The sequence below is a fragment of the Pan paniscus genome, chromosome 16, assembly GCF_029289425.2.
Source record: "Pan paniscus chromosome 16, NHGRI_mPanPan1-v2.0_pri, whole genome shotgun sequence".
NCBI lineage: Eukaryota > Metazoa > Chordata > Mammalia > Primates > Hominidae > Pan > Pan paniscus.
Genome location: NC_073265.2, coordinates 23629032 through 23649381, shown reverse-complemented (window position 1 = coordinate 23649381; position 20350 = coordinate 23629032). Strand labels below are relative to the sequence as shown.

The window sequence follows — 20350 nt, the reverse complement described above, 5'->3', positions numbered from 1 at the left end:
CATGCTGTAATCCCAGCACTTTGTGAGGCTGAGGAGGGAGGATCGCTTAAGTCCAGGAGTTTGAGATCTCACCTCTACAAAAAAATAGAAAAATTAGCCAGATGTGGTGGCTCACGGGTGTGGTCCTAGCTACTTGGGAGGCTGAGGTGGGAGGATCGCTTAAGCCCAGGAGGTTGAGGCTGCAGTGAGTTGTGAGGGTGCCACTGCCCTCCCCTGGGTGACAGAGCGAGAACTTCTCTCTCTCAAAAAAAAAAAAAAGAAGTCTGATTTGAAGGAGAGAAAGCTCTATTTGATGTGGGGGTTGGGGGTGGAGAGCACCTCTGCGATTAGACCTTTGTATCATCTTGATGATTTTAATCAGACATCTAATATTATGCTGTAGTTCATGTCAACTGATTTCCCAAACCTGAATTTCAGAGACTTCCCATGACACACCGGGCAGTGGGAGTGGGGATGGTGAGAGACTGTTAGTTATTCCAGGAAGAGAGGCCTTTTCTGATTGTCCTGCTCACCAGCACACTGAGGGGCTGGGCCGGTGACCTGAGGGGCTGGGGAGTAGAGCCCTGGCTTATTTATGTGCAGTTGTTCCTTTTGAACATGTCTTGTTTTGCTGGTGATTTGGCAAATAGGTTGAAACCAAGCCCTCCCCCAGTTCCTCCACCACCTAGGACTCCACAGGTGCCTGGAAGTCCGATGGCTGGCAGGCTGCCTTTTGAAGCTTGGCCTAGTGTCCCGCAGCTGCTGGTTGTCCTGGGAATCCAAGGAAAAGCTGCTGAATTCTGTGGCCCCAGGAGGATTTTTGTCCTCCTTTTGCAGAGCAGTAGGTGGATTTGCTCTGTTGAGCTGGAAGGAAGAATTTTTAGAATTCCTCTGGCTGAAAAAGTTAAAATGGAACCATCTACATCAATTCCCCACAATTGGACTTTAAAGCAAGTTTTCAGAAAAACAGACTCGATTATTTTCTATGTGTGGAAGCACATTCCTTGGGAACTTCTGGTGAATTTTTTTTTTTTGGGTACGGAGTCTCACTCTGTCACCCAGGCTGGAGTGCAGTGGCACAATCTCGGCTTACTGTAAGCTCCACCTCCTGGGTTCACGCCATTCTCCTTCCTCAGCCTCCCGAGTAGCTGGGACTACAGGCGCCCGCCACCACTCCCAGCTAACTTTTGTATTTTTAGTACAGACGGGGTTTCACCGTGTTAGCCAGGATGGTCTTGATCTCCTGATCTCATGATCTGCCTGCTTCAGCCTCCCAAAGTGCTGTGATTACAGGCGTGAGCCACCGTGCCCGGCCTAACTTCTGGTGAATTTTAAAGTGCTTGTCTATTTTGTTTTATTCTCCAATACTGAGAAGTCTTTAACAACTAGAGGCTGCTTGGGTAGGTCAAGGTTTGAGGGGCAGCGCTCCCCACCAGAGCTAATCATTAAATAGATCTACCATCTGTAGTTTTTGTTTTGCATTTTGAGATGGAGGTGTTGCTATGTTGTCTCTAGGCTGGACTTGAACTCCTGGGCTCAGGCAATCCTCCTGCCTCGGTCTCCTGAGTAGCTGGGACTACAGGTACATGCCACTGTACCTGGCTTGATGTCTCTGTTTTAAAAAATTTTGCCTTCTCGCAATTATCTTGTATCTCTGGAGAAGAAAGGTGCCATTTTTCTGGCAGTGGAATTTGGAGTTGAGAAGGACCCTGGCTCCATCAGCGGGGCTGGCACCTAACATATGATAGATATATAACATAGATCTTGAGATCCTTTAAATATCTGTTTCTGATTATGAAATTCAAATGTACTAATTATAAAGATTAGAACTTTACAGAAATGCATCATGTAGAATAGAAAATGAAAGCTTCCCCCTAACTTCACCACTGCCCCATTCAGTGCCCACAAAGATAATCATTGTTCACAGTTTGGTGGCGATTCCTCCCATTTTCTTTTCTGTCTGTGGACATATTTTACTTGTCTTTTAAATACATACATATTTTAAAAGTATTTTTCAACAAAGTGGGATCCTATTGTAAATAAGATTTGCAGTTCGATCCGCTCACCAGCTGTGTGTCTTAGAGATGGTCCCTTGTCCTTTGCGCAAGCAGCGTTATTCTGACGCTTGCATAATATGTGACTGTTTACTTATTGAACTTTTGGGTTGTTCCGTTTTTCACACTCACGGAGAATGCTGACAGGTGGAGTCTCGTACATTAAACCCTTGCATCTGCATGAGGTTGTTTTCGTAGCATAGATTCCTAGAAGTGGACTTGCTGGGCTGAATGGTTTGGGCATTCAGAGTGTCAACAGATATTGCCAAATTGCTCTCTTGACAGGTGGTGACCATTCTAAATGATGCTAGTGTGTGGGGCAGCGGTGTCCCCACTGACACTCTCTGGACATCGACACTCTCTGGACATGATCAGTCTTTGTGTTTCATTCAGTCATGTGGGTGTAAAGTGATAGCTTATTTCATTTTGTATTTGTAAAAATTGTGAATGACAACAAACTGCTCCTCCTGTGCTTACTACTAATTTGAATTTCTCTAATTCTCTTTTTCATCCTTGCCTGTTTTTCTCTTGATTTGTGTAGCTTTTCCTTGTTGATTTATAGGTGTTCTTGGTACACAGGGTTATTCCTCATTTTCTATATATATTGCGGATATTTTCTCTCAGATGCCACTTGTCCTTTGAATTTGTTTAAAGACATCTCTGGCAATGTAAAAATTTGGAATTTTTACATTGTTAAAACTATCAAGCTTGCTTTAATTACTCCTTAATTTTGTATCTTACTTAGAGAATGGGTTTATGTACCCTAATGTGTATAACCACCCTCCTGCATATTCTGCTAATACTTGATAGTCTCGATTTTTTTACATTTACATCTCTTCTTTGATCTAAAATGTATTTTAGATACAGTGTGATTTGGGGATGTAGCTTTTTTTTTTATAGGATTCCAACCTAATTTCCTAGTCAGCCACTTTGACCTCTCTGTTTTGGCAGGTTTGTCATGGGTTAAGTAGCTGCTGTGTTCTGAGTGTTTCTCCTGTGTTTCTGGATTCTCCATTCTAATTTACTGCTTTATTCTTGTGCCACTATCTACCGTGTAAGTTACGGTGGCTTTTGGTAAGACTTAGTTATCTTAAAGGGCCATTACCTCTTCATTCCTCTTCTTTTTTCATTTTCCGCCAACCTTTCCTCCTATATTCCTTTGAATAGATAAGCTTTATTTTATTTAATTTATTTTTTGAGACTGTCTTACTTTGTCACCCAGGCTGGATTGCAGCGGTGCAAACACGGCTCATTGCAGCGTTGACTTCCTGGTCTCAAGTGATCCTCCCACCTCAGCCTCCCAATTAGCAGGGTCCACCACGCCTGGCTAATTTTTGTGTTTTTTGTAGAGGTGGGGTTTTCCAAGTTTCCCAGGCTGGTCTTGAACTGCTGAGCTTAAGTGATCCTCTTGCCTTGGCCTCCCAAAGTTCTGGGATTACAGGCATGAGCCACCCTACCCGGCCGCTAGATAAACTTTAGAATAAACTAAATTCATCCCATATTCTGATTGGGATTTTGATTAAGGTTGCTCTGTGAGTTTTATGGTGGGGGTTGGGGGTGGGGAGAGGAGAGAGCTTTTGTATTTTCTTCTCATCCAGATTTTGATTTATGTAAAAAGTCCTTTGCCTCCATCACTGGAGCTTCATTGCTTTATTCATGCATGTTTGTGCATCTCTCACTTGTGCTGCTGTTGTCACTGGGATCATCCCCTCCTCTTGCCTTGTTTTCTAGCTGATCATGGCTGGTCTGTAGAAAAGTTGTTGCCTTTTAAATTTGTGGACTGCCTGCCCACCTTGCTTCAGTCTCTCTGTTGATGTAAATGGTTTGTCATTCTTCCTCTTGTATTTTTTTATTGGAGAATCATTTGCCATTGTCGACCTTTCTTTTTTGTTATTTACGCCTTTTGTTATGGGGTCCATTGTGGAGGGGTATTTGATACTAGTTCACTCTGTGATCCCTGGGGCCCTCCTCAGGAGGGCCTTTCTGCTTCATGGTCAGTGGGTTGGCTCTTTGACTGGGGGTCCCTGTAGCTCAGCAGTCCCCAGGACAGCCGCTGTGTCACAGAGTGGAAGCAGGCCGGTGGACAGTTTAAGTGAGTTTTTTTCCCTGTGTGGCTGGGCAAGCTGGAGGAGAGGGGTCTTAGGGAGTGGTTTCTCCAGGCAAGGGCAGTGGTCTGGAGGGGGCTGTCACATGGGTGCTCACCCATGGGGGCCTTAGAGGATGTGGCTTTCTCTGCTGCTTGGCCTCAGGCAGGGGGCTCAGAGGGTCTCCTCAGGTGCTATCAGTGGCTGTGGTGGTGGCAATGTCTGGGACCCATGCCAGCAAGCTGGCGCCACTGGTAGCCTCTGCTGCTTCCTCCAAACGTGAGGACCCCCAGGCAATGGTGGTGGCCCCCTGGGTGCACAGGCAGATGAGGGGGTAGGGAGAAGAGGGTAGGGTACAGCCCTGGTTCTCAAAGCAGGTGGTGGGGCCAGCATGTGTGACTCAGTGGCCAAAGGGTCCATGGAGGTGGACCAAACTGGTTGAGGGGAGCCCCCACCCTGACCATGCCAGGAGATGCTGCCCGTGCCACCAAATTTCCACTGGGACCCATGGCCCCAGTAGAGTCCCTGGAATCTGTGAAGCTCAGGGTCATCCTCAGTTGTTCCCTGTCATTTATGTTCTAGCCTTGACCTTGGAGTGTCCGCCCTGCAGGAGCTGCCAGTTGCTGTGAGTTCCTCGTGCTTCCTTGTGACAAGTGGTAGGGAGTGGCTACTGCTAGGTTAGATTTTGTTATTTTGCACATCATCGACTTTTTACACTAGTTTCCATCATTTTCATGTAGTCTTTGTTCAGGGTGTTAACAGCTATCAATACCAGCTAACAATGTATTTGTGGTGATGGACATCATTTTCTCATCTTATGAGATAAACCAGCCAACCTAGTGCCTTTTGCATGAAGGTAATGATGCTCGGGGACTTGGGACTGATGGGTGGTGGGTGTTGCCAGGATTTCAGCCTCTTCCAACAGAAGCTGCAGGGTGGCGTGATGTGGCCCCATGTTGCCCTGTGGTGGTAGGGCAGGGGAGTGGCGCCCACAGGCATGGGGGTGGTCAGCTTTCCAGGAAGGTGATCCAGGCCCAGGAAGGTCTGAAGTGTGATGGAGGGGAGAGGGAGAGGAGAGGGAGCCTACCGGGAGGCGTGGGTCCAAGGCCTGGGTGTTTGTTAGTTTGTCGTCATCCCATCTGCTAGGCATCCATTCTCTGTTGTGGTCCCCAAATGCCCCATTTCTGGCTTCATTCAGACGCAGTTCCTCTGCTCAGTGGAAGTGGAAGAGGTGGAACTGTTGTCTGTGCTGTCTTCAGAGCCGGTGGAGGCGGAGCTCGGCCAGCGTGTCACTGCCTAGTGGAAGAGCAACTAGCAAGAGAACCCGCTCTTCCCTGTGGCTCCTAGACACCTTGGTTGGAGGGTTGGCCAGGAGCAGGAGCAGGAAGAGCACTGTGGACAGAGCTGGCTCCTGGGACATGGGAGGCCTGTTGAATGCCTGCAGAATCAGCATGAGAGAGAGAGAGAGAGCGAGAGTGAGAGAGAGCGCGCACAAGCGCACGAGCGCGAGCGTACACAAGGCCAAGTAGCAGGCATGGCAGAGGGGAGATTCCAACCCCCTCCTGACTCTGGGGCCTATGAACTTAACCATCCAGTGGCAGGGCCTCTCAGCTGGAAATCAGTCACATGCTTCCCAGAAGGTATTTTTATGAGTCAATATACTTGACTTTGGGAATTGGCTATAAAGAGAAAATTTAGTACAGGATTAAAGAAGTGTGTACTGGATTAATCTGGCAACCTCTTTTCTTTTTGAGACAGGATCTCACTATGTTGCTCAGACTGGAGTGCAGTGGTGTGATCTTGGCTCACTGCAGCCTTGACCACTTGAGCTCAAGTGATCCTCTCACCTCAGCCTCCAGAGTAGCTGGGATCACAGGCACGTGCCTCCATATCCAGCTGATTTATAAATTTTTCCTAGAGATGGGGTTTCACCATGTTGCCCAGGCTGATCTCGAACTCCTCTGCCTCCCAAAGTTGGCAACTTCTGAATGTGCTGCTCAGAGCTGCCTGTTTGCAAATGAACCAGGAATATGTTTTATACGTGAGGTTAATTTCATGTAGATAGAACACTGCTATAGGAGGCGGGGTGGGGTGATGTCACAGAGCACTGGACAGATAATCAGGACGTCCCCTCGTCGCAGTCAAGCTGACCTCTTTTGGGGCTGTCGCCAGCTCAGTGGTGTCCACCTGCTGTCTGCAGTCTGAGAATCGGGGTGTCCTAAGCTCTCTCCAGCTCTGAAATCTTTAACTGTCTACTGGGTGTATTTGTCTGGAACCTTGCCTCCTGTCCCTGTGGTTCTGCATGTTGCCGGGTGTTTCTCAGGGACACCTGACTTTCCTGAGGGTCCCCAGCCCTGGTGGGAGAAGAGGTTGTGTGACGTCTGACACCCGGGAATTGGTGGGTCTCCATTATCTGAGGAGGGTGTACTTCCCAGGTTAGCTGGGCATGAGTTCAGTTTCAATCGTATCCTTCCTTCCAGTTTGGGATGGGTTCTGAAATTTGTATTGCAAGTGATGAAAAAGGGGTAAGTGGCTTTTCATCTCAGTGGGGTTAGCTTTGTCGTGGACCCCTGAGCTGAGAGATGGCATGATTAGAAGTCCAGTGCCTCCACCCATGCAGTCTTCTTGAGGACTTACTTGTATCATTGTGTGTTGCTTGAAAACGAGCAATCTGTACGGTAACTTTTAGGATTCTTGGTGTGGGCGGGTTGAATATCTGCCCGTGTGCCTCATTTCCTGGGTATCACTGAGGAATGGCTCTTTGATTTCAATTTTAAACCCTTATCTTGCCACAGTCAGTCTTTTATATAGAGCAGAGTGCTGGAGATGGGCTGCAATGACAATGTTCCTAATGGGATGGGTTTTATTTCGAGTGAGTGGACTGTGACAACTTTTAGGTACCTTCATGTGACTCTTCTCACAATAGCTGATTTTCTTCTCGTTTAATGGAAAATTAGTAGCTGAAGCCTGTTTCACGTCTCTGCCCCCGTGGTGGCCTGGGCAGACACTGGCTCATCTCCCAGAGCAAATGTCAGACAGACCAGCCACAGCCCAAGGAAGTGGGGGCAAAGGGGGCGCCCCAGTGTGATCTCGAGGGCCCATGTGGTTTTGTATGGAGGGCAGAGTTGTTGTGCTGTTGGCTTTTCAGCAGGAGCCAGGCAGAGCAGCTGTCCGTGGGCTGCCCTGTTGGCCAGGGATGTTGACCAGGATGTGGAAGGAATCAGGCAGTTGCCCCCGGCGGGATGGTCATTGCGGTGTCTCTGCACCTAAGTGATTTGTTTTCACAGACATCAGTGCTCAGTATTGATCAACCTCAGGATCATCAATGCTTGGAAAGGGTAGAGCTTGTGTCCCATCAGAGATGTGACTCCGAATCTGTGGGTACTCTCCCCAGGCTGACTCATAAAATGAATGGGCACCTGAGCCACTCCGTGTGATGCTGAAAACCGGGAGCACTCGGGTGACGCCTTCAGCCATGAAGTCTGCCTTTCCTCAGGGGAGTGGCCGCCAATGGTGTGTTTTCTATTTGAAGCAACTCTAAAGGGTCCCACCCAAGTTTCAGAAAGAAACTCAGGTTCTTGACATATGCAGGGGGAACCCTTTCATTTCTAAAATCTGTTAAAATTTTTACTATTGCTGAAAATATCCTCTTACGCATTTGCAGTGATACCTCCATCCTCACTGCAATGACCCGTGAGTGCAGGCCTGTGCCCGTGACCTGGCTGGACCCTGGGGTTTTCCTGCGCCGCTGGCCCTGAGCTGTTTGTGCGATCAACAGGGCAGCCCTCTGGGTCTGGATAAGAGGTTCTGCGTGCTCCTTACAGTTCAAAGCAGGCTTGGGCCATCTTCCCTGCCTGCTGCCTTGTCCTCCAGTAGTAAGTCAAGCCCCTGTCACTCCCTGATGAAGCCACTCCACTGAGATTGTTGATTTTACACTGAGGCTTCTCTTTGGGATACCCCAGGCTCGTGGATACCCGATGGAGGAAAAATTCTGGGAGAATCGGCTGGTGAGATGCCTGACACCGCTCTCCTGGCATCTGACATCAAGGATATCTTAATTTTCTTAGTTTTTAAAAATTGTGGTAAATACACAAAAGATGAAATTTACCATCTGAAAGACTTCTAAGTGTATGATTCTGTGGCATTAAATACACTCACAGTGTTGTGCCACCATCACCACCATCCATCTCCAGAACTTTCTTCATCTTGCAATCTGAAACTCTGTGTCCACTAACTCCCCTTTCCGCCTCCCCCAGCCCCTGGCAGCCACCATTCTACTTTCTGTCTCTGAATTTGACGACTCCAGGTGCCACATGTGAGTGAAATCATACAATCATTTGTCTTTTTCCAACTGCCTTCTTTCACTTAGCGTGACGTTCTCAAGGCCCACCTGTGTTGTAGCGTGCGTCAGAACTTCCTTCCTTCTTAGGGCTAACTACTGTCCCCATTGTATGGGTAGGCCACACTTTGTTTGCCATTCATCCCTCAGACATCGAGAATATCTCACATAGTAGAAAGAGTCAAAGAATCCAATGAGGGCTTCATCTTGGCCACTCATGCTCTCTGTAGCTCCACCCTCTGCAAGGGTTGGGTGGACAGCCCGAAGCTACCTGCTTATCCTGCATTGAGCAGATGGGCCTGGTGCTGGGCGCAGAGGATGCAAACTGGAGCAGGAGCCAGTTCCTGCCCTCAAAGTGCACAGCAACATGCACTCCAGCCTGGGCAACAAGAGAGAAACTCCATCTCAGAAAAAAAAAAAAAGAAAGAAAGAAAGAAAGAAAGAAAGAAACGGGAGCTGGGGAGAGGGGGCCTGGAGACGGGAGTCCCACGTGGCCCTGCCCTCCGTACCTGGCTGAGCAACGCTTTCCAGTTCTTTTCCAGGGTTGTGGATGAGACCCCACTGCCTGCGAAGAGAGGCCCTGATAAACCAACTCTTGCTTTGTTAAAGAGGGGACACCTTATCAATGATTCACGTTTCCTTCATTTTAAGCATGAAGAAATTAATCCAAGGGCCGGGCGCGGTGGCTCACGCCTGTATTCTCAGCACTTTGGGAGGCCGAGGCGGGTGGATCACCTGAGGTCAGGAGTTCGAGACCAGCCTGGCCAACATGGGGAAACCCTGTCTCTACAAAAATACAAAAATTAGCCAGGCGTGGTGGTGGACGCCTGTAATCCCCGCTACTAGGGAGGCTGAGGCCACAGAATTGCTTGAACCTGGGAGGCGGAGGTTGCAGTGAGCCAAGATCACACCATTGCACTCCAGCCTGGGCGACAAGAGTGAGACTCTGTCTCAAAAAAAAAGAAAGAAAGAAAGAAAAAAAAGAAATTGATCTAAGAGGCTGACCTGGCAGCTGGAAATTCTTCCTCCCCACAGCACCTTTTGGGGACTGGAGCTAAACTCAGCCACCTTCTCCATAGCCCCTGCCACCCACCCGGCTCTCACCTGAACCATGGGCACAGGCCATCCTGCTCCCAGTTTTCCAGCCCCTTAATTCATCCCTCAAGGCCACAAGGAAGCAAGGAAGACGTTTCTTAACCACAAATGTGCCGTGTGTTTGCGCCAAGCCCTGTCTTGGCTCCCGTCACCTACAGGGTGGAGTCCAGACTCCGTGGCATGACACAGGAAGTCCTCCCACATCTGGTCTCTGCCCATCTCTCTGCCTTCTTCCCATAATTTAGCCTTGCCAGCTCAAAGCTGGCCCCAAAGACCTCACACCCTTTTCCTTGGAACTTCTCATCTCTCCCTACACGCTTGCAAAAGTCCCCGCAGAAAAAATCTTGTAAAACAATCAAGATTCACATACCTTCTATTTGGTCAGTGCAGAGACACAGATCTTTGTTCCGAAATTTGCATTTAAATGCAAAGCTTCAGAGCCTGAAAACATCTAAAATTATACCCAGGACTGACAACTGGCCTAGGCTCAATGTCTTTGGAATTTGCTCTACTAAATTTGCTACCGTTTGAATGTGTTCCCTCCAAAATTCAGGTGTTTCTAATGTGAATATGATGCAAAAAGTGAAAACTTTATACATCTTTACAGCAGCCTAGAAGTACAGATGAAGCAATCCTTTTTTTTTTTTTTTTTTTTTAAGAATCTACAGTTACTACAACTAACTGAAAAAGTGGGAAATCTGGAGACCAACACATAGAAGAAGAAAAATGGCAGTCAAAGACTCACTCTCCAAATTGGACATTTATTTAAACCAGGGTTTCTCAGCCTCAGCGATGTGTATATACTGGGCCAGACAGTTTGTGGAGGGTTCTCCTGTGTGTTGTAGGACGTTTAGTAACATCCCCTCTACCCAAGAAATGCCAATGGCACCTCCCATCGTGACCAGTCGTGACAACCAAAAATGTCTCCAGATTATTTCCAAACATCCCATGGGGGGCAAAAATCTCCTTCAGTTGAAAATTACTGTGTAAACTAGAGCTACATCCTAGCTCTTAGAAAAAGATGTAAGCTTCCCAAGTCAGCCCTGCATACCATTGGTACGGAAATGAAATAAGAGCCTAGAAGGAAACAAACAAAACTATAATCTTATTTAATATAAAAGTAAAAATGCAAAAATAAAACACTACCATATGCATTCTAACAGTGTTTATTATAGGAATACAAGGATGATTCAAAATTAGGAAAATTTCATCAGGTAATTCACAGATTGTATTTCTACATAGAATTGAAGGCACAATCATGAAAAACAAAGTAGCTCTATATGCATTAAGTCCATGATCTATTCTGTGAAAAACACAGGTTGCGGGTGTCTTACAGAAGGAAAACTGAACACTGAACACGTATTTCTCCCATCTGCTCTTTTTCCTGAGGCTCCATGGGAATTACATTGAAGAATAAACATTGTATAAACACACACAATTACAAAAAAAAAGGAATGGGGTTACCAAGAGAAGAGAATTCACCTCCAATAGACAATGACAGTAAATGGGAAATGGTTAATTAATGAAGCAAAGCAAACAAAGGTGGAGGTTAGGGGGATACCGATAACAAGGAGGCTAATTTGTCCCACAGTACCCTGCAGAGGCACTAGACTCAGACACCAGGTACCCCGGAGAGTGGGACTGATAGGCAAGACTGAAAACAGATGAACCAAAAGCCTACATACAGAACACATTTTCCAGGCCCTGAAACACATTGTTCTCCCACATTTCCTTAAGCAGAACCCCAGCAAACATGTATCTACCTCAGGCAAGAGAACGTAGATTTCACCTCCAGAGGAATGGAGTAGTTCCTGCCATCATTTATGATTGCACAAAGAGATAAGATAGAGGGGTGGGGATAACAATTGGGAATCAGCATAAATTCCCCCTAAAAACCCTTTCCCCTAAAAGCTATCAGTTGACAAGTCTTGGCCTGAAAGAACTCCCAAACTTCTTTTTTATTTATTTATTTATTTATTTATTTATTTTTGAGACAATGTCTCCCTCTTTCTCCCAGACTGGAATGCAGTGGCATGATCATAGCTCACTGCAGCCTCAACCTCCTGGGCTCAAGCAATCCTCCCAGTGGCTCAGCCTCCTGAGTAGCTGGGACTACAGGCGGGCACCACCACATCCGGCTAATTTTTATTTTTTCTAGAGATGGGGGTCTCACTGTGTTGCCCAGGCTAGTCTTGAGCTCCTGGGCTCAAGTGATCCTCCCACCTCAGCCTCCCAAAGCACTGAGATTATAGATGTGAGCTACCACACCCAGCCTCCCAATCAGTCTTTTAGTCCTTCTCTCAAATATGAATGAACAAAAGGGGGCATTTTAAAAAAGATGACAAATGATGAGCAACATAGAATAGATATTTTGGGAAAGGCTTTTGAAAGAAAAATAAGACCAAAATAAACTAAGAAAAAAATTATTACAGAAAAAAGACATGCTAGGGAGAGGACAAAAGAGTATCAAAATAGCTCCTTAAAGACACTTGTGAATATATTACATCTATAAAACAAAACATAAAATATGAATAAGGAGTAATCAGAGAAGAAAAAGTTCTCAGAACTCAGGCTTCATCTTTGGAGTTGGTCCCCAATGAGCCACAACTGCTGTCATTCAGGTCCTCGGAAGGGCCCATTCCACAGTGAATCAAGGTTGGCTCCGAGACTTACTTTAACCTATAGAATGTGGTAGAAATGAAACTGGGCCTGTTCTAGGTCTAAGCCTTAAGAACATCTGACAGCTTGCACTTTGTCTTCTGGAAGCCAAAAAGAAGAACTGACTATCCTCTTGGAGAAAGAGAAGCTACATGAAGAGGGCCAAGAGTATGAGATGCCATGTAGAAAGGCCGCATGAAGAAACACCAAGGCAGCAGACCTGTGGGTGAAGAAGCCGTCTCAGACGTTCCACTGCAGCCGAGCATCCAGACGACCAGTCCCTGATACTGTCTAACTGCACAGTGAGAGCTGCCAAATGAGACCAGCAGAAAAACTGTCCAGCTAGCCCATTAACCCATACAATAGTGAGAGAGAGACAAATTTGCTGTTTTATGCCGTTAAGTTTTGGGATAATTGGTTAAGCAACAATAAATAGCCAAAACAAAACTTAAAGTTACGACTAGCCAAATAAAATTTCCCAAAAGCTTGTATACACATGGTCACAGCAGCAGAATTCACATTAATCAAAAGGTAGAAACAACTCAAATGTCCCTCAGTGGATGAATGGATAAATAAAACTTAATATAGCCCTTCAGCTGCAGTGAGCCGAGATCACACCACTGCACTCCAGCCTGGGCCACGAGTGAAACTCCATCTCAAAAAGTAAAAATGAAAATAAAAACATAGCCATTCAGTGGAATATCATTCAGCCACAAAAATGAACAAAGTACTGACACGTGCTACAACAGGGATGAACCCTGAAAACATTATGTTGGTGAAATAAGCCAGACACTAAAGGGCACATATTGTCTGATCCCGTCTTTATGGAATATCCGGAATAGGCAAATCCAAAGTGTGAAAAAAAAAGAGTTTTCATTGTGGGGGCTGGGGGGAGAGGGAAGAATGGGGAGTGACTGCTTAATAAGTACAGGGTCTCCTCTGGGGGCAGTGAAAACGTTCTGGAACTAAATATCAGGTGGTTGCACAACATTGTACTAAATGCCACTGAATTGTACACTTTAAAATGGTAAACTTTATGTTACAAGTGTATTACTACAATTTAAAAATAATGGGAGAAGCAAGAGTAAGGAGAGCCCTCTAAGGGTCTCAAACATACTGCCCTGTGAGAGCCCCTTCACCTAAGCTCTACGGAGGTCACCCGCCAGCTTGTACTGAGCTAACCCTCCAGTGACTGACACCCAGGCAAAGTGGGAGATGACCCAGGAAGGGGCTGGGTCAACCAGGCAGCGGAGGCAGCTGCCCATCAACCACTGACACCCCCTTCTCCTGGTCACCTGCCTCACATACCAGGTGCCACTCTGGGTCCGTTTGTGGGGAAGGTGGAAGCTCCGCCGCTTACAGCCCCCAGAGCTGCAGAACTAGGGAGAATTCCATTTGGTTTTGTTCAGTTCTCAAATGAGAAAATCTTCACCAACCCTTTCTAATACCATTGCTTAGGGGCCAGCATGGCGGGTTCTTCATGTTTGCTGCAAACACCTGCAATTTTTCCATCCTGCTAACTTAAAAGCAAGAAGCCCTGTGTGCATAGTTTAATGACAGCAACCTACTGGGGCTAAAAATCATTCACATGGCTCTATGGAAGGCTCAAGTCTGCAGTTCTCTCAGGAGGCTTGACCTGTGACCTCTCCTGTATTCACCCAGTGGCCTCCACACTCAGCCTCGAGCCCTGCACACATTCTGAGAAAACTAGCTTGACATCTGAAAAATGAATGTAACAATAGTGCCCAAGCCAGAAGGAAATTAAATGACCAATAGTAAGTCAGCATTAGATTTCAGTTTCCAGAGGGCATTTTCTACAGTATTTAACTTCCACTCATTCACATAGGCCAGATCTCTGTTCTCCTAATATGGGGAGTCCACAGTTCCGGTCAATAAGATTAGTCCTAATAAGAAAAAAACTGAGTTTAGTCTCGATGGAACTGCCTGAGGCTACAGACATTAAAACAAAGGCCTACAACTCATAATTTGAAAAACAAGTTTCACCAGATGATCTATAAAGAAGGTACCAATGATCCAGTTAACTTCACTAAATCTACCTGTCTACTTTTAGGAATATACACAGTAGAATATCTGGGATATTTGAAGTTGTGGAAAAGGTGAAAGGATAGCAGAAATCGCTGTTATTTGATGGTGGATTTAACGATATCTGTTTATTTTAATGACACTCACAAGGCATGCCCACAGTCACTTTACTATAAGCCACAGCCTGTAGGATCTGTGTTCCTTCCACTCCTGCCAAGGTGGGATCATGACCCATACAAGACCTAGGAGAGAAGGGGAGGCTCCCCCACTCCCACTCAGGATGTGGTTGTATTATTTACTCATGGCTCATTTTGGTCTTGAATGTCCTCCTGAAACCTCCCAGGGATGTGCCCACCCACCGCCCCACGACCACACACGCCAGGTCCGCAGGTCCACAGGCCTGAATGGGTGTAATCACAGCTCATCCCTACTGTGGCTACATCAAAATAGTTTTGATTTGGCCCAAAATGTTTTTGCTTCTTTGTGGGTGATACAGTTTGGATATTTGTCCCCACCTCAATCTCATATTGAAATGCAATCCCCAATGCTGGTGGTGGGGCCTGGTGGGAGGTAAGTGTCTGGATCATGGGGCAAATCTCTCATGAATGACTTGGGCCATCCTCTTGGTGATAGGTGAACTCTTGCTCTGAGTTCACAAGAGATCTGGCTGTTTACAAGTGTGTAGCACGCCCCCTGCACAGCCCCCTGATCAGTCAATCAATCTCTCTCTCTCTCCCCCATTCTCACCACGTGAAGTGCTAGAACAGCCTAATCCAGTGTGATTCTGGCTACATGGGTTCAGACTGGCTCAACTTAGCTTTAGAGGGTCCAAATTGGCTCGAGCCCGTTCATCATCCAAAAACCTTTTATTTCTTATTTCTTTTATTGTGGTAAGTATACATAATGTAAAATTTACCATCTTAACCATTTTTAGGTGTAGAGTTCAGTGGCATTAAGTACATTCACACTGTTGTGCCATCTTCACCACCATGCATCTCCAGAACTTTTCCATCTTCACAACTGAACCTCTGCACCCATTAAACACCAGCTCCCCACTCCCTGCTCTCTCCAGCCCCTGGCCACCCCCATTCTACTTCCTGTCTCTGTGACTCTACTGTGGGTGCCTCAGAGAAGTGGAATCACACAGTACTTGTCCTTTTGTGACTGGCTCTAGCAGGATGTCCTCAAGGTTTATCCATATTGTAGCCTGTGTCAGAATTTCCTTCCCTTTTCAGGGTGAATGAAATTCTATTGCATGTGAAATCCTTTTCTTTTGTACCGTGTTCGCTATGCCAGCAGCTCAGAAGAGCAAGAGGAGCCCTGACCTGCCACTGCTTTGTCTGTGGAGTGGGTTTTGAGGGCTGGGGAATGGCTGGATGACCCCCCTCTCTTGAAGATGAACACAAATATTTCTAAAAGTGTCTAGTATGCTATTGTTCACATACTTGGAACCCAATGAATGAATCAAGAGGGGGCAGGCAGGCTCCAGAGGCAGAATCAGAGGCCACCTGCAAGCAGGTGAGCCGAAGGACAGAGGCTGATGAGACGAGGGTAAATGAGTGATGCCGCCACACACAGCAACAGCCTCCACCCTGACGTCGCACCCGAGCAGCTCTTGGGGAGCGATGTCTCCCCACCTTAAGTGCAGCTCAGGCTCCCTGACCTGCACAGCCTGGCTGCACCCAGAGCACACCCGGCGGGCCAGCCATGGGGCAGACCCAGAAGTGAGTCAGCACCCAGTGTCTCTTAAAAGGCCCAGTGTCTCTTCAAGGCTGAGTGCGGTGGCTAACACCTGTAACCCCAGCACTTTGGGAGGCTGAGGTGGGTGGATCACCTGAGGTCAGGAGTTCTAGACCAGCCTGGCCAACATGGTGAGACCCTGTCTCTACAAAAATACGAAAATTAGCCGGGCATGATTGCGGGTACCTGTAATCCCAGCTACTCGGGAGGTTGAGACAGGAGAACTGCTTGAGCCGGGGAGGCAGAGATTGCAGTGAGCTGAGACCATGCCATTGCACTCCAGCCTGGGCAACAGAGCAAGACTCCATCTCAAAAAAAAAAAAAAAAAAAAAAAGGACCAGGACCAGACAGAAGCCTGGACCACAGGCAGCTGTTGACACTGCAGGAGCGGAACAGCTTCTATGAGCCTAGCCCAAACATCCGTCAGCTACAACAGTTTGGGCCTTGGCTTGGTCTCAGCTGGAGAGAGATGAGCTTCTCTTCTGTGAAGGTTGACTGGGGAGTTGGGGGCAGACGTGGGTGTGGCAGGTCCTGGAGGCCTCTATCAGGCCACGGGGCTCCATTTCATTCCACATCTCCTTTCTGCACATGTCTGAGTTGTGCGTAGTTTTCCTGAGCTGCTCATGGTATTATCTGACATAGGATTAGGAGTTATTCTTGGTCAGCCCCCTATTACCATAGTCCCTTGGGGTAAAATTCCCATGCCTGCCATCACCATGGGACTTCCTATGCATCCCACAGCCCCCTGTAAACACGGAATTGCTGTGCATGACAGGAACACCCCCAAAGTGAAGTCAACTGACACTTAATGTTCTTTAGAGAGAAGACGAGACATTAAAATACAAGTGCTGAAAATCCAGGAGTCAATATGATTTCCATTGCAAACCCAAGCTCTCAGTACACAGAGACACACACACACACACACACACACACACACACACACACACACACACACACATTCATGAATTCTCAGAAAAAAATAGTAGTTAAGGCTTTAAAAAATATGAAAGCAGTCCACATAATTGGCCAAATAGAAGTTCCTTCACCCGAGTCCAATAATCACATCTTCTTTATATACTCACAGTGAGGCTTTTTTTGGAAGGCGGCTTTTCAAATGTGTTTATTAGAATGCACGCTGACTTTGCTATAATTAAAATACAGTTATGCTGACATCCACTGCCCTCATTAGCATGCGTTTCTTCCCCGAGGTTTTGTCAAGCCTTCAAAAAATCCTTTTCCAAATAGGTATTCACAGCTGATTGCCCGTCAGGCCAAGGCCCCCCAGCTTTCAGACACCCGTCCATTGTGAAATGCACTCTGGCCCCGACCCCAGCCACCAGGCCACCCAACACTGGCCGCAGCAGTGGGTGAGCACCAGCACCCCCACGTCTTTGCCACTGCCCTGCTGGTCTGAGTACACCCCTGAGGATTGAGGGGCTCTCCCACACATACTGCCCCACCATGAGCAGACCCAGGGCGGTGGGCAAGAAATTGAACCTGTCTTCTAGGGTGGGAGGAGGGGTGTCTTCTGTGAGACACGAGTTGCCCCTCAGCCCTCAACCGGCTTTAGTCCTGAGTCTGAGCGGTGAGCTTAAGAGTGGCTGGAGCATCCACGCAACATGTCTCCCAACTGGACCAATGAAGAGCTCAGCCACCATTAGAACTATAAGGCACCCAGCACCCCCCACCGCCTCGCTTCAGCATCTTCGAGGCCTGTACCCTGAGGTCCCTTGCTGTAGGGCCCCTCTGCTCCCTTCCCCGGGACAGCTAGAGTCCTACCTGCTCGTGAGGCCACTTCAGCCTCTCTTCTGGGGTCCTGGTCTTGGGCTTGAAGCCTCTCTGGGGGTCTCCGGGGTGCTTGGCCTCGGGAAGGAGGTTCGGCGACTTGGGCCTCGCCTCTTGCCTGCTGGGGCTGCAGCTGGCCTTGATGGGTGGGCAGGCCTCTGCAGAGTCTGCAGGCCCTGGCTCAGGCCCATGCTTGGGGCTGGCCTCACTGGTGCTGGTGATGCTGGTCATGCTCAGGCTTATCTTGATCTCTGCCACAATCTGGTCGATGTCCTCCTCCTGGTCCTCCTGGTCCTCCAGGTCCCCGTCCCCGCACCTCAGGGGGTAGGCAGAAGCGCCGGTGTTCCCGTTAGCCTCCACAGGGTAGTAGTCCTGGTAGCCCTCTTTGCTGGGACAGTAGTGACCGTCTTCTTCCTGGTCGTGGGCCTCCAGGACGGAGGACACATCCTCCATGTTGGGCAGTTGGCCATCAGGGTAGTCCTGGCTGCCTTTAGCCCCGTGACCATGGGGGTGCAGGCCCGCCCAGGCCGTCCAGTCCACTGCATCCTGGCACCCGTCAGTGTCCATAGGATGCGCGCCGTGGGCCAGGTACTCCTCCCCGTTGCAGTCCATGCCCTCCAGGTAGCTTTCGTCCTCGGGGCAGTAGCGGATGTGGCAGGGGATGCCCTCCTCCTCCTCAGGGAGGCCCTCGTCATAGTCGTCCTCCTCAGAGGTGTTGTTCACGTAGTCGGAACTGGAGTCCCCATCGGGGCTGTGGTTGTGGCACTCCTGCTCCTTGGGCGTGGGGCTCTCTGGCCGCAGGGCGACCAGCTCCAGGCCCTCGGGCACATAGCCCTCCAAGGGCAGCTCCACGTCCTCGCTCTCGGGCTCCTGGTGGTGGGGGACAGGACCCGGCCTTGCCCTGTGGTCCAACATGCTGCTCCCCGCGCTCTCACGCTTCTGGTGGGCCATGGTAGACGCTTCCGGTGGGCCACGGTAGACTCTTCTGGTGGGGCATGGCGGGCGCTCACACAGCCATCATTCCCCAGAGGCAGCCACTGTGGGGAGGAACATTGGCAAGGACAGAGTCAGAACCCCACAAAGCCTGGCCACGTATGGGGCCACTCCACCGCCACAGCACCTCCAACCACGTTCTCCCACAGCACTGTGAAAAATGATAGCTGAAGATTTTCATTGCTGCAATCTCTTAAAAAACTGGAAACAACCTAAGTACCCATAAATAAGAGAATGTTTAAAAAAGTGACGGCAGAGTTCACGTGCTGGAAGAGTTGGTGGCGTTTTTAAAGAGGCAGGGCAACACGCACTACAGTGAGGGATTTTACAGGCCTATTTTTGAGGGAAAATGGCAAGTGAGCTACAGCAAGCACACGTGTGTAGATCCCAGTTACAGGTCCGTCAAGATGTCTAGAGAATACACACACCGCCCAGCCCATACATACACGCAAAGGCACACAGAAAGGGGAAACCCCTCAAAGGCTTGTCAGCCACGTCCTCTGGGGAGGGGAGAGGGGGAGAGAGGTGGGAGGGGAGAGAGAGGTGGGAGCAGAGGGGGCCTGGACATTTTACTTTATTAAAGATGTATGTACTGGTTGAGTGTTTCACCAAAACGCATTTAATATTCACCAGCATTATAATCAAATCCACCTGTGCACCTTTGAGGGTCTCCTCTTCTAGCTGGGGAGATGTCAGCACTGAGACAAAACAACCTGTGGGGAAGGGCAGACAGCGAAGGGAGGAAGCAGGACTTCCCCCGTGGGCTGCTGCTCTGGTCATCAGGAGAGGTGACAAACAAGCTGGTCTCCTCCAGGAAGGCAGCCACTGGAGCAGAGGAGCCAGCCTCCCACAAGATCAGGACATGAGCACGCCACAGGGCACAGCCAGAGACACCTGAGACACAGGAGGCGGTGCTGACCCAAGGGAGGGCAGGACCAGGGGATGTGCCGGCCAGGACAGCCAGGGGTGCACAGGCAGGCAGTATTAATTTGGGGAAAACTAAATCATTCAGATTCATTCAATGAGTAGTTTGCATGCAAATGTGTGTGGCGGGGGTGTGTGGTGTGTTCATGAGATACAGTGTGTGTGGTGTGTATGTGGTAAATGTGTAGTATGGTGTGGGTGTGTGGTGTTTGTGTGTGTATGGTGGCGGGGCGTCCTGGAGGGTGTGGTGTGTGGAGTGTACTGTGTGTGGTATGTGGTGTGGTGTGATGTGAATGTGATATGTGCGTGTGGTGTGTGTGGAGTGTGATGTGTGGTGTGTGTGGAGTGTAGTATGGAAGGCTTGAGCGTGTATGTATGTTTTGTGTGCATGGTGTAGTGTTTGTGGTGTGTGATATGTATGCAGTGTGTGTAATGTGTGTGGTTGGTGTGTGGTGTGTATGGGGTATGTGTGTGGTGTGTATGAGGTGGGCATGGTATGTGTGTGGTGCATGTACGTATGCACACACATGCACACACATGTGCACTGCAGGTGACAGGCAGACCGGCAGCCTGGGACATGCAGCGGTGATCAGCTCAGCCAAGGCAGGGCTCAGGGTGGGAGTGGCCAGGCCCCTGGCAGCTCAGAACCCTGGATG

General features: G+C 48.5%; 2 protein-coding genes across 11 annotated transcripts in view; one reads left to right on the top strand and one right to left on the bottom strand.

Moving 5' to 3' along the window:
- Window positions 1-20350, top strand: part of LOC134729165 (golgin subfamily A member 8B-like) — a 58515-nt gene that overhangs the window by 9178 nt on the left and 28987 nt on the right. The gene's annotated exons all lie outside the window — the stretch shown is intronic.
- LOC134729170 (amyloid-beta A4 precursor protein-binding family A member 2-like) lies at window positions 17751-19218 on the bottom strand. The gene has a single exon (XM_063597099.1). The coding sequence runs from the start codon at window positions 18726-18728 to the stop codon at window positions 17760-17762; it is 969 nt and encodes a 322-aa protein (XP_063453169.1). The 5' UTR covers window positions 18729-19218; the 3' UTR covers window positions 17751-17759.

Excerpts from the sequence above, each read along its gene's own strand:
- LOC134729170 (XM_063597099.1), bottom strand. The coding sequence starts at position 18,728 with ATGGCCCACCAGAAGCGTGAGAGCGCGGGGAGCAGCATGTTGGACCAC.